The following is a 12,174-nucleotide window of genomic DNA, read 5'->3' on the forward strand; positions in this document are numbered from 1 at the left end:
GAGTGGCATGGGTGTCCTGGGGGGCAAGGTAGCTAGGCCGGCTGGTTTGGCATGGGCCCAGGGGCATAATGCAAATGCACGGGATGGCTCTCAATCGGGTTGGGCAGACCAAATATCTGGGTTAACTCCGTTCAGACCACCAGTATTTGGCACTTCGGGCAGTAGAGGGGGTGAGAATAATACTGTGGTTGGGGAGGTAGACATGTCCCTTACCCTGGAGACTAATGATAGGCAGGGTATGAATACAGCCACTGACATTGGGACAGCTGGGGGTGGACCACATCAGAGCTCGGGGGTTACTCCGAGCAATGATCAGGTCCTGGCATGGTTAAAGGGAGTTCAGACCCAATTAGCCCAACTGACCCAGATCCTGGTAGGGAAGTCAGGGGGTAACCACTCCCTGGAATCGAATGTAGGGGAGAAAAACAGGAACACTGCAGTGAGTAGGCACAATGTAACCTCATTGAGTAGCCCCACAGGGAACCCCGGGCCAGGTGGTTTGACTTATGTAACTAGTGTACCCAGCAGCACCCAGGTTACATGTACAAGCACTAATGTAGTCTTCTCACATGGGGGTCAACCTAGGCAGAGGAATAATGAGGGGCAGTGTAGAGTCTTGTTTTCAGGTGGGTATAGCGGTAACCCATTGAGAGTTTCCCCCGGCCAGAGTGTTGGTCAGGGGAATGGGGGTAGTCATCCCTCAATCATGAGGACTCAATCTCACCAGTAAGGGGGCAGTGTCCTGGGGGGAGCCCCTCTCTAGTTTTCAAGTTCCATTAACTCCGGTTAAGTCCGATTACGCTATGCCTTGGGAGGCATATGAAAATACAAATAGTGAATCCCCCGGGACTCTGAGTCACTCATGTTCTGCATCGGGGCAGATGTGTGTTAGGGGTCAGACAGGCACGGAGGCTGTGCCAGGTGTCAGTGTGGCGAGTTCAGCTCTGGAGTTTAGGCCAATAGATAGTTATATTTCAGGTGCATCATGCGGTAAGGAAAATACTTCTCTTGAGACTCCTGTAAGACTCCAGGGGTCATCTCCCAGTGATTCCTCAAGGTCGGGCCGAAATATCCCAGCTGAGGCCAAGAGTCTCAGGTACACTGGTGACCTTGAGTGGGGTCTATTCTATGAGAAATTTAGAACGTTAGCTCGATATTATAGGTGGGATGATGATGATAGTCTATTGGCTCTCAGTGTCTCCGTCGAAGGACCAGCACTAAGGTATTTCTACCTGCTCTCCTCATGGGGTGAGCATATGACTTTTCAGGAGATAGCATCTGGATTCGAGCAACGGTTCGGAAAGGGTGCATTGCAGGCAGCGTCGCAAGTGGAGTTTAACTCCATTGCTCAAGGGCCTAATGAGAGTCTTGAGCAGTGGGGTGACAGGGTTATGGAAACCGCGCAATGTGCTCTAGGGGCAAGGGTCCCGGGACAAGTGCTCCAGGAGCAAGCAGTCCTGCGGTTTGCGATGGGCTGTCTGGATGTGCGCGCAGGCAGACGGCTTATCGATAGCCCCCCTGTTAATTTGGATGAGGCTGTGAGACGAGTAAAGACTTACCAGCTAAGCCGTCAAGCCCTTACTCCTCAGCACAGAGCAGTGCGCTCTGTCTCATTAGGTAGTACACCGTCAGGCATGGAGATAAAGTCTCCCCCACAAGCTCCATGTATGGGATCCTTGGAGACCAGAAATTGGAAGCCACGGAGGGAAAATTCTGGTGTCAAGTCAGGATGTAGGCATGACCAAAGGGACCCCAAGGCAGGGGACAGGATTTCCCCTGGCAACGCAAGCAAAAGCACCGGAGAGGTCGTTGCTCTAAATGCCATCAGCCTGGGCATTTCCGTCGTTAGTGCCCAGAACGACTTACAGGGAGTGGTAAGAACATGTCAGAGCCTCTGATCAGAACCCAGGCCTTGGCAGGCCAGGGGCATAAGAGACGCAAAGCACCAAAGTGTAATTGTGCGGGTCTGGGGGAAATGACTGCACCAGATTAAGGAGAAGGTTCGTGCCCCTTGCTCATTGAGTGGGGCTAATCAGACGACTCATATACAGTTATCTTTCAGTTCATGTTCTTGTCCAGATGTCAGATGTTCTGTGTCCAGGGAGGATCCAGGCTGGCGTGTTCGCCAATACCGCCAGTAGCCGATGGCCAGGAAGAACTGTGGTGAACTGTTTCTGTTTGTAGAGCCAATCGTGATCATAATTTGGACAGTTAATGATTGAAAGATATTTTGTGAATATTTAATCATGTAATTAGCTTGTATATTGTACATCACAGAAGGTTAATTATCATTTTTCGTGCAAAAGTGTTTTGTGATTATATATATATTATAAATGGCCTCCACTTGGTTGGAATTGGGACATTCCTCCACAAAATGGGGGGGAATGTAGTGTATTTGGGGGGTATTTTTAATTTGTAATTGGGTTCGGGCTCGGGAGCCCATATCTCTCTCTCTTCCCGCGTTTCCGCCAAGCTGGGTACAGGCCATGCTGTGAGAGCTCCTTGATTTTGTTGTATAATCTAATCTTTTGTTTCCAATTAATACATATTTTTACCTAAAGTGATTTAGTTGTTCATACTACTATTAGGAAATCACTTTAGTGAGATTAGTTCGTTTGGTCTGGGTAGGGGGACTTTGAGACCCGAAGGGGGCTGGTACGCTCGCGGAGGGGGAGGAGATCGGATTGGTCTGATAGGTACCCCGTTAGAGTGCAGTCCAGGGAAAGTCCCGCCTGCTACGAGTGTTAAGTTCGTCCCAGGTGTTGCTAGTACACCGATGCCCCAGGGGGGAGTGCCCCGGATAATATCACTCAGTATGGGGAGGGGGACATGTCACTCACTTAGGGAGCAATTTCAGAGGGTCCAGGTGAAACACCCGGATGGTCCGCGTTCTATTCCCTCCTCCAGGAACGACAGCATATACTGGAGGGAGCGGTTGACCGAATCCGTGGGGAAATGGGTCAGATTCAAGGTGACCTTGGTACAGTACTTAAAAGGGTGGATACCCTAGGTCAGGATATGGGGGCCCTGAGAGGGGATATTGATGCCCTTGGGACTAGTGTCAGTAGTGTGTCAGCGCATCTGGGGTCTATGGGATCCGACATTGGGTCTATGGAGACGAATATGGGGGGCCAATTAAGTAATATTACGCAAATGTTGGCTGGATTAATGAAGGCCAGTCAGCCTCAGTCACCCCCGCCCATGCAGGATATTAAAGTCAGTCCGCCTGTAGTGACTAGTAGCCAGGGGAGTCCTTGGGTCCCTAGCGCACTACCAGGACATCAGATGCCTGCAGTGACCCCAGTAGTGACCGCACATAGCGGAAAGCCTGTACCTGTCTCGGTGGGGGGACACTGTAAACATGTCTCAAGGTCATTCTCTATTATCATTTGGCAATGACAGTTTAGCCTCGGGACTTCCGAGTACTATTACTTTGGGTTCATTCGCGTCAGGGGGGGCGATTACCCAGTGCTTCCAAGCACGGGCCCACCGGGCCCGGGTAAGGTTGCATGGTGCACCCGAGTGGGTACTTCCGCGACATTGCCCTTAGCGTCCGCGCATCCTAGTGTTGCTAACTCGAGTGGTCAAGGCGCTGGCCACTATGGTAGGTTGGTTGGGGAGTCAATTACATTAGGGGGTAGTCCGTCGTTTGTACCTAGTTATGGGGGTTTGCATAATGCAGGACAGGGTCATTCGCTAATGAACACCGCGAGCCAGAGTCAATTGCGAAGTTTACTTCCCGCTGGTACCCTTAGCTGTGTCGGTAAGAATATTCCGGCCGAGGTCAAAGGGGTAAGATATAACGGGGATGTTGAATGGGGTCCGTTCTATGCCAAGTTCTCCACCATCGCCGAATATCATCAGTAGAGCGATCCCGACTCTCTGTTTGCTCTAAGTCTCACACTAGAGGGGGCAGCTCTTAAGTACTTTGATATCCTCAGACGACGAGGCACGCTGTTAAGTTTCCGAGAGGTCATCTCCGGATGAAGGACAGATTCGGTAAAACTTCCCTCAGAGCCGCCTCACAGCTGGAATTTAATTCTATCTGCCAGCGAGCGGACGAAGCTATAGAGCAATGGGGGGACCGAGTAATGGACACTGCCCAGAAAGCAATTGGTGGCGGTACTTCGCCAGAGGTTTTCCAAGAGCAAATAGTCGTTCGTTTTGCTCTGGGGTGTAATGACGGCGAGGCGGGGCAGCAGTTAATTAATAATCCCCCGGGGACTCTAGAAGAAGCGATTAAGAGAGTCAAAACTTATCAGCTTAGTCGCAGAGCTTTAGCCCGCAGGCCGAGAGCGGTAAGATCCCTATCTAGAGACCGTCAAAATGACCGGAGTCAGTCGCCAAATCTGGGTTATTATCGGGCCAGATCAGATTCTGAGTGTCAAGATCTTTATGTGGCACGAAGAGAGAGTTCGGAGTCAAGGGACCGTCCTAATCGTGCCAGCAGGGACCGTTCCTATGATCGTGCCAGCAGGGACCGTTCCGAGTCGCCAGATTGGGACTCGGGTAAGAAATACTACTCCAGCGACTCGGAGGACAGCACCCGAGGATCAAGTCCCGAGCGAGGGTCCTCGAGGGATCCGTCACCGAATAGGGGGCGTTCTCGTGCGCTGAGACCTATTAAATGTTTTGAATGCCAAGAGCCAGGGCACTTGCCTCGCGACTGCCCGATCCGCCAGCGTTGGCGTAGATCGGGGACCCCTAAGCCTTGTCTTAAGTCGACGAGTAGTAAAACTAAAGACTAACCTAGTGCGTCAGGTGATGAGACAAGTCAAGTTCTATCAACCGAATGTGAACGCGACCTATGTAATTCCGTCTGTTAGGTCCGGTAGTCAAGCCATTGGTTCAGGAGCGTGGCGTATTCCTATAAGAGTGGGAGGCGAACAAGTGAAAGCAACCATCGACACAGCAGCCGAAATAACCATAATATCAAGCGAAGTTTATAAGTCTTTTGAGGCCGCAGCCTGAAGTGGTAAGCGATACTAATGTTAGGCTAGCTGGCGAGGGAGCTGGTATGACTGCTCAGTACCTCGGGAGTCTTAACATACGTATCGGGGATTATGATTTTGCTCACCCGATCTATGTTGGTCCTCTGCAGGATGATATGCTCTTGGGAATAGATTTCCTGCGCAAGCATGGTGTAGAAATTTCATGTGAAGCCGGTACTTTAAGGGTCAAGGGCACTGACACTACATTTGCTATGAGTGTTGATGAGTCAGCACCAGTACTCGATGCGGTTTCAGTCCGCAGAGTGCGGATCCCCCCGCACACTGCTCAAATCATCAAGGGTACCCTTAGTTCCGATATGCCAGAGTTTATGCTGGAACCAGCTAGCATATTTCCGCCTGGTATAGTAGCCTCGCGGACATACAACGCTGCAGGAAAAAGAGCCAAGCTGTGCATCTTGAACTTGACGGACCGAAGTCATATTGTTACGACAGGCACTAAGGTGGGGAAAGCAGTCCCCGCCGATCTAGTCAATGATACTAAGCCCACAGTGCGTCGTATAACATTTGAGGGAGACAAGACTTATGACCATATCGCCCCACTCTTAGAGCAGTTACACAAGACCGCGCCTGTGGAAGTCAGATCTCAGGCAGCGGAGCTAGTCAAAAAAATTGCCGACGTCTTTGCTACTGATGACCTTGATCTCGGAAGTTTTTCCGAGATCGAACACCGAACAGACACCGGTAACGCGTCTCCCGTCAAGCACCGGATGCGACGCACCCCCGCTGTTTTTCAAGGGGAGGAAGAGGTTCATCTCGATAAGATGTTAAAAGCCGGAGTTATTCAGCCATCTTCATCAGACTGGGCGTCCGGAAGAAGGATGGCAGCGTCCGTTGGTGCGTGGATTATAGAGCCCTGAATAAGGTGACAGTCAAGGACACGTACCCTCTGCCACTCATCGAGGAGTGCATGGACACGTTAGTGGGAAACCGCTGGTTCTCCAAGCTTGACGCTAACGCGGCTTATTGGCAAGTTAAGATAGCTCAGGAAAACCGGAAAAAGAATGCCTTTATAACAAAGTACGGCTTATTGGAATTTACTAGAATGGGGTTCGGTTTATGCAATGCCCCAGCGACCTTCGCTCGAGCTATCAATTTGGTATTAGTCCTAGGATCTTCGGCGCAGGCTCACCTTGATAACCTACGACAAGCGTTTGAGCGATTCCGAGCGTATGGTCTTATATTCAAGCCTCGGAAATGCGAGCTGTTTAAGACTAAGGTCGAGTTCCTTGGTAGAACCGTGAGCGAGCACGGAGTTGAGATGGGGGATCAGTACATTGATTCAGTGCGTGACTGGCAAGTTCCGCGTGATGTTAAGGGCGTAGAGCGCTTTCTTGGCTTCGCCAATTATCACCGTAGTTTTATCCTTCACTTCTCCAGAATCGCGGCTCCGCTATATGCGGTTACCGGAAAAGGTGGTTTCCGGTGGGGCGAAGAGCAGCATAATGCTTTCGAGGAACTCATGCAGTTAATGACCAATCCTCCAGTTCTAGCGATACCGAACAGTACAGGCCATTTCATCCTGGACACTGACGCCTCGGATTATGCCGTAGGCGGGGAATTAAGCCAAGTCCAGGGTGGGAAAGAAAGAACAATAGGGTATGGGAGTGCTGTGCTATCCGCAGAACAGCGCAGGTATTGTACTACTCGTAAGGAGCTATTGGCGGTTATTAAGTTTACCAGACAATTCCGCCACTACCTGCTGGGTCGCGAGTTCACGGTCAGGACCGATCACCATAGCCTGGTCTGGCTAATGAACTTCAAGCATCCGCAGAACCAGATCGCTCGATGGCTCGAAGATCTGAGCCAGTACAATATGCGGATCGTACACCGCCCGGGAAAGAAGCATGTAAATGCCGACGCTCTGTCCTGGGACATACCCGATTCATGCCAGGGGTACTCGACGAGAATTAGGGTCGAAGACTTGCCCTGCGGCGGATGCCGTTATTGCCGCCGAGCCCACGAGCGCTGGCATGAGTTTAATACTGAAATAGACGATGTAATTCTTTGTCCCAACTCTTTGACGAAACGCCTGTGTCAGCGGAAAGTCTGTCCGCTGAGGGGGGTAACTGTGATTCGTTAGATCCCACTCTCCGACAGGCCATTGTTTCTAGTTCTAGGGAAGATACTCCCTCGACTGCGAGTGCTTCTACACTACCCAGTTTTCAGATTAATGTCAGTGGAGTGTCGAGTTTAAATCCCAAGTTTGTCAGTTAACAGGTGACACTGCGGGAATCTCGCTATCTCCCTACAGTTCCGCAGATTTAGCTCAGAAACAGAGAAATGACAAAGCTATAGTATACCTGAGACAGTACTTAGAGTCTGGGACTTTACCTACCGAAAGTGACTTAATTATCTGTAGTCCGGAAGAGAAGTGATATCTTCTGGAGCGAGATTGTTTCTATCTCGATGAGTCAGGTGTGGTTTGGCGAGAACCCGATGACTCGGATGCGCCCCGTCGGCTATTAGTGCCGCGGAGTCTCCGATCCGAGATCATGCACTTATGTCACGACATACCGTCCTCTGGTCACCAGGGAATCCAGAGAACTAAAGAACGCCTTAAACAGTTCTACTGGTGGCGCATGACAAAGGACATTAAGTTATATGTCAAGACTTGCGAGGAATAAGCGAGGTTCGTTGCCGAACAGATCCGAGCTCAAGAGCTACCAAGCCGGAAGCCCGATGGAAAGGGTACATTTAGACTTTCTCGGGCCGCTTCCCCGAACGAATACATACTTATGATGGTAGATAACTTTACCAAGTGGGTAGAGTGTATTCCGCTTCCGTCTCAGACAGCGGAAGTTACCGCCCGTTCCGCTATCAATGACTTCGTTTCTAGATTTGGCTATCCTTACGAAATCTTCACAAATCAGGGCCGTAATTTCGAGAGCGAGCTGTTCTGTAAGATTTGCGCCATGTTAGAGATACACAAAGCCAGGACAACACCCTACCGTCCGTCAGGGAATGGCCAGGTAGAGCGCCATAACCGCACTCTAATGGACGCGTTTCGTTGCTACGTAGATGGCCAGCCCAAGTCATGGGATAAGTACCTAGGCCCATTAGCTGGAGCGATGCGGTCCGCGGTAAACCGCCATACTGGGTATACTCCAAATCGACTCATGCTGGGTAGAGAAGTAAATATACCAGCAACCTTGATGTTCGCCCCACCACCTTCCACGTCTTTACAAAATGGGGAGGAGGGTGAGGTCGACAGATATGTACGTGACCTAGAAGAAAATGTTCAAAACGCGCACGACATTGCCCGCGGAAAACTAAAAGTCTCGCAGAAGGCATTGAAAAGGTCGCATGACATTAAGGTCCGTACCAGCAAGTTCAAGGTCGGAGATTTGGTTTACTGGCGCCGCAATGCGGGAAAAAAAAGGTAGAGTCAGTATGGAGGGTCCTGGGATAATAATCGAAGTTAAATCGGACACAATATTTGTTGTCAAATCTCGGCGCGAGGTCAAGGTTATGCACCATGACAAGCTTAAAAGGTGCGAGTCCAGGCAACTCCCCAAATGGTTAATTAACTACAAGAATAAGTTTCCCGGACAGTCAGTAGCCCGAGATGGGGATAGTTCTCCTATACATGACGTGGTTGTACCGCTGGGGACCGCGGACTCAGGATTAAGTCCTGAGAGCCCGGGGAGTGGGGGTCACTCAAAAGTTAGCCCCAAGCCAACGGAGTCAGTAGGTCCGTATATGGGTACTCGCAAACGGGTCAGGGAAAGACAAGATCACTCTAAACAACCTCAATCGCCCAAGAGACCTAGAGCCACTAGGGAGACTAAAACCAGGAAACATTGTGTCTGCTTACAGTCTGATCCCAAGGGGATGATGGTGCAGTGCGACAACTGTAGGGACTGGTTTCATCCAGGGTGTGTAGGTATAAGTGAGGATTATGCTAAATCTGTACCTCAATATATCTGCCCCGAATGCAGTCCCGTCGGAGTCGACACTGGCTAGGTAGAGCAGTTAGGTTTAAACAATGATGCGGAAGCATGTGCAAGTCACAGTTGGGTTTACATCAGGTTAGGGTAGACTTGTACATGAATTAGTAAGTTAGACATAGGTTTGATAATATTACCTGTCTTTGTAGGTTCATAAGTGATGTCTAAGGAAGTTGATGAGTTTGTGTTTGAGGGCGGAAGCTCCGCCGAAGAAGAGATGCGGGAACGCAGCGATGCGGACTCGGAAGTGGCCGCACCGGCGAGTGATGCTGAAGTGCCGGAAGGGAACCTCGAAGAGCCCAGAGGTCGGGGGATTATTACAGGGATCCTAGATGCAGCACTCCCTTTGCCGCCAGCTGGGCGAGGAGAGCCTGTTCAGCTGGGGCGCTCTTGGGCGGAGATGGCAGAGCTGAGTCTTGGAGAGCAGGAGCCTGCGAGGTCGCAGGAAGCCAGCGCACACCGACCCCAGGGAGTCGGGCGTGCGGGGTTGTTATCTAATCATGCAAGGTTAAGGTTGGTACCCGCAGATGTGCGGTTCACGCATGCGGGATGAAGTTCTCGGGGGCCACCCCGATGTTAGCTCACATTTGGGAATACCACACTAGGGGGGTTGACGATCCTAAAGTACTCCTTGAATTTCTGCTTGAGTTAGCCCGATTGCTCAGGGTATCCCCTGAGGGAGCCAGCGATTTCGATTGCTGGGACAGCTCCGCCTCTGGGTAGTGAGGCGGATGGGGAGAGTTGAGTGGGGGTTTTCGGCCTGTATTAGAGACCTGATGATCCGATTCTCTGCGCATTTTGGTAATATGCCGCCTTTGGAGCCGGAAATCCGCAGAGTGCGGAAGGGGGAATTGCTTCACGTGGCAATGCTAATACATCCCAGAGTTATAGCCATTTTGCTAAATGGAGCTGATCTGATGGGGACGTGGAACTACTTAGAGCGGTCTCGCTCTAACGTAGCGGAGTCGTGGGAAGACGAGTTGTTGCCTGAATCATTGGTCAGTGAGGTGGTTCTTGTGCCGGACAGCCTCCCTACTCTAGGGAGAGCTTGGTGACTACGACCGTTGTAGCGGAGAGTCCGCAACCCTCAGTTGTTGTAGTTCCGCCGGAGGAAGGCGCCAGCGGAGGAGCGCCGCGGACCCCCAGGTTCCGTTGGTCCAAGTTGTTGTTTATGGTTTCCCAGGAGGATCCCGGGTTGTAGGGGACAGACTGGGGGGAATTATTGAGTGAAGACCAGCGCCCCGTTGACGTGAGAGTGGAGCTGGTTGGAGGTTGTGTGACATACGGTTTCCGAGAGGAGCCCCTCTCGGACTTAGGCAATCCACAGTGGGTTGTGGCTCAGGGGATTTCTCCTGAGTCTGCGGACTTTGTTTTGCAGGCAGATGTGGCCCGCGTGGTGGGAGTTTGTAGGAGTAAGAACTACGTAGTGGGGGAGATTAGACTGGACTATTCCAGTCCAGCCACCCAGAGGTGTCAGAGGTGTGTTCTGGCGGAATTCTTCCGCCAGGCAACATTCAGTACCGGGATGATTTTGGCTGTGAAGGGAACTGCGGACGACCCTTTGGGCCGCGTCCCTACACAAGATTGTCTTACATTGATGGACGGGATGTTCGTTCCTATCCTGGTGCCTATCTTTATACGTGGTTTTACTGGTGGACCCGAGCAGGTGAAGCTCTGGGTTGAATCTGGCAGACCCGTGTTCTTTGGGGTAGGAGGTCAGATCGCGGATATGTCCGCGACCCAGTTGTCAGGAGTCGGAGCTATTCCTACGGACCGATTGTTAGTCGAGTCGGACAGTCCCGACTTTCCTTGTGGAGTTGAGGCTCCGATGGGGCATAGGCTCATCGGAGAAGTTTACCGTCGAGTTGCCGCAGCGAGGGGACAGGACGTCGCCTTGCTAGCGGGTCTTGTCTTCAGGAACTTTAGAGTGTTTTTTGGGCCTCAGTTGAGGGGGTCGTTATAGATTAGTTATGCTATAGCCGGGACGTGCAGCCCGGAACACTTACCTGAACTTACCTGAATCAGGAACAGGGAATCCTGATTTGTTGGCCGCACTGTAGATGTCGTAGCAGAGCCTATCCCCAGATGTATCAACGTTGGACCAGTTGGTAGACGACAGGAGTCGGAGGGTAACAACGAGGGACCTCGTGGTGTTCCGAGATGACGCGGAGGATGAGTGACTGTGTTATGAACTGTTAAATCTGTGATTTTTATTATTTTAGACATTAATGGTTAAAGATTTATTATTGTGTGAATGCATGTGTATGTATGAAAGATGGGCCCTGCTAGGTGTTAACTTTCTATTATTTGTACCTAACAGTTTGTCCCATTGTATATATCTTAGGGCCTGGGACGCCCTGTTACAAAATGGGGAGGAGTGTGGTGGTCCTGGGGGAGCTGGGGACGAATTCCCCTGTGGCCTCCGATCACGTGTCCTGCAGTGATGAGGACTGTGACGTAACACTCTCGTGTTGAATGCCGTCCTGACAAGACATTTTCATCTATTGTCTGTAAGTCACAGTGATATTGTTGTATTATTGGCGACCGCTGGCTAAGTAAAGTGCGGATTTTATATATAACCATAGTGTTGTCTCTATATTGCCATCACAGTATGTAATTATTATATAGAGAAACGCTATACCTTTATGATATTGCTGAATTCTTTGTATTGAAATATTACTAAGATTTTCCAAGTCTATTTCATTTTCCAGTTCTTTGGAGAAAAAGTTTAAAGAATTATCCACTTTTCTGAACTCTCCTCCAAAGAAAAAAATTGTTTGTATCATCTGTCCTTAAGAGTTAATGAATCATACGGTCTTATTGACCCTCTCATGTATATTTAAGGAATGTTTTAAGTTTTTTGTGAGTTATTGGTGTGTGAATCACACAGACTTGTCACGTAGGCACATTTCATGAAGCGCTCGCTTCATGAAATATATACCTACGTGCAAGTCTGTGATTCTCACACCAATAATTCACACTAAACTTAAAAACATTCCTTATATTTACATTTTACATGTTTAAAAGCAACTAAAATCGCTTATTATTTGAATTTCTCGCTGTCCTATATCGTTGCATTTTTACTGTGACGTCACTTTAGCGCACGTTTCTCCGTGCATATTTCTACGTGCGAGTATACACGAAAATGGTATTCAAATCAATTTCACTGTTTGCTTAGTAAAAAAACACAACTTATGTAAATATTTAGAATTAAG

At 50.0% G+C, this 12,174-nt stretch overlaps 3 protein-coding genes across 3 annotated transcripts; all 3 read left to right on the top strand.

The window, feature by feature from the left end:
- The first annotated feature begins 3,983 nt into the window (after window positions 1-3,983).
- On the top strand, window positions 3,984-4,748 carry LOC134232248 (uncharacterized). Its single transcript, XM_062714209.1, has one exon. The coding sequence runs from the start codon at window positions 3,984-3,986 to the stop codon at window positions 4,746-4,748; it is 765 nt and encodes a 254-aa protein (XP_062570193.1).
- Window positions 4,749-5,017: 269 nt separating this feature from the next.
- LOC134232256 (uncharacterized) lies at window positions 5,018-5,869 on the top strand. Its single transcript, XM_062714221.1, has one exon. It carries the CDS (start codon window positions 5,018-5,020, stop codon window positions 5,867-5,869), a length of 852 nt encoding a protein of 283 aa, XP_062570205.1.
- Window positions 5,870-8,402: 2,533 nt separating this feature from the next.
- Window positions 8,403-8,975, top strand: LOC134232288 (death-inducer obliterator 1-like). Its single transcript, XM_062714245.1, has one exon. The coding sequence runs from the start codon at window positions 8,403-8,405 to the stop codon at window positions 8,973-8,975; it is 573 nt and encodes a 190-aa protein (XP_062570229.1).
- The last annotated feature ends 3,199 nt before the right edge of the window (window positions 8,976-12,174 follow it).

This window comes from Saccostrea cucullata, unplaced genomic scaffold (assembly GCF_032062105.1).
Source record: "Saccostrea cucullata isolate Sc308-1 unplaced genomic scaffold, CSIRO_AGI_Scuc_v1 ctg638, whole genome shotgun sequence".
Lineage (NCBI taxonomy): Eukaryota > Metazoa > Mollusca > Bivalvia > Ostreida > Ostreidae > Saccostrea > Saccostrea cuccullata.

Bases quoted from the DNA above. Each gene is read 5' to 3' on its own strand.
- LOC134232248 (XM_062714209.1), top strand. From the start codon at position 3,984: ATGAAGGACAGATTCGGTAAAACTTCCCTCAGAGCCGCCTCACAGCTG.
- LOC134232256 (XM_062714221.1), top strand. From the start codon at position 5,018: ATGACTGCTCAGTACCTCGGGAGTCTTAACATACGTATCGGGGATTAT.
- LOC134232288 (XM_062714245.1), top strand. From the start codon at position 8,403: ATGGAGGGTCCTGGGATAATAATCGAAGTTAAATCGGACACAATATTT.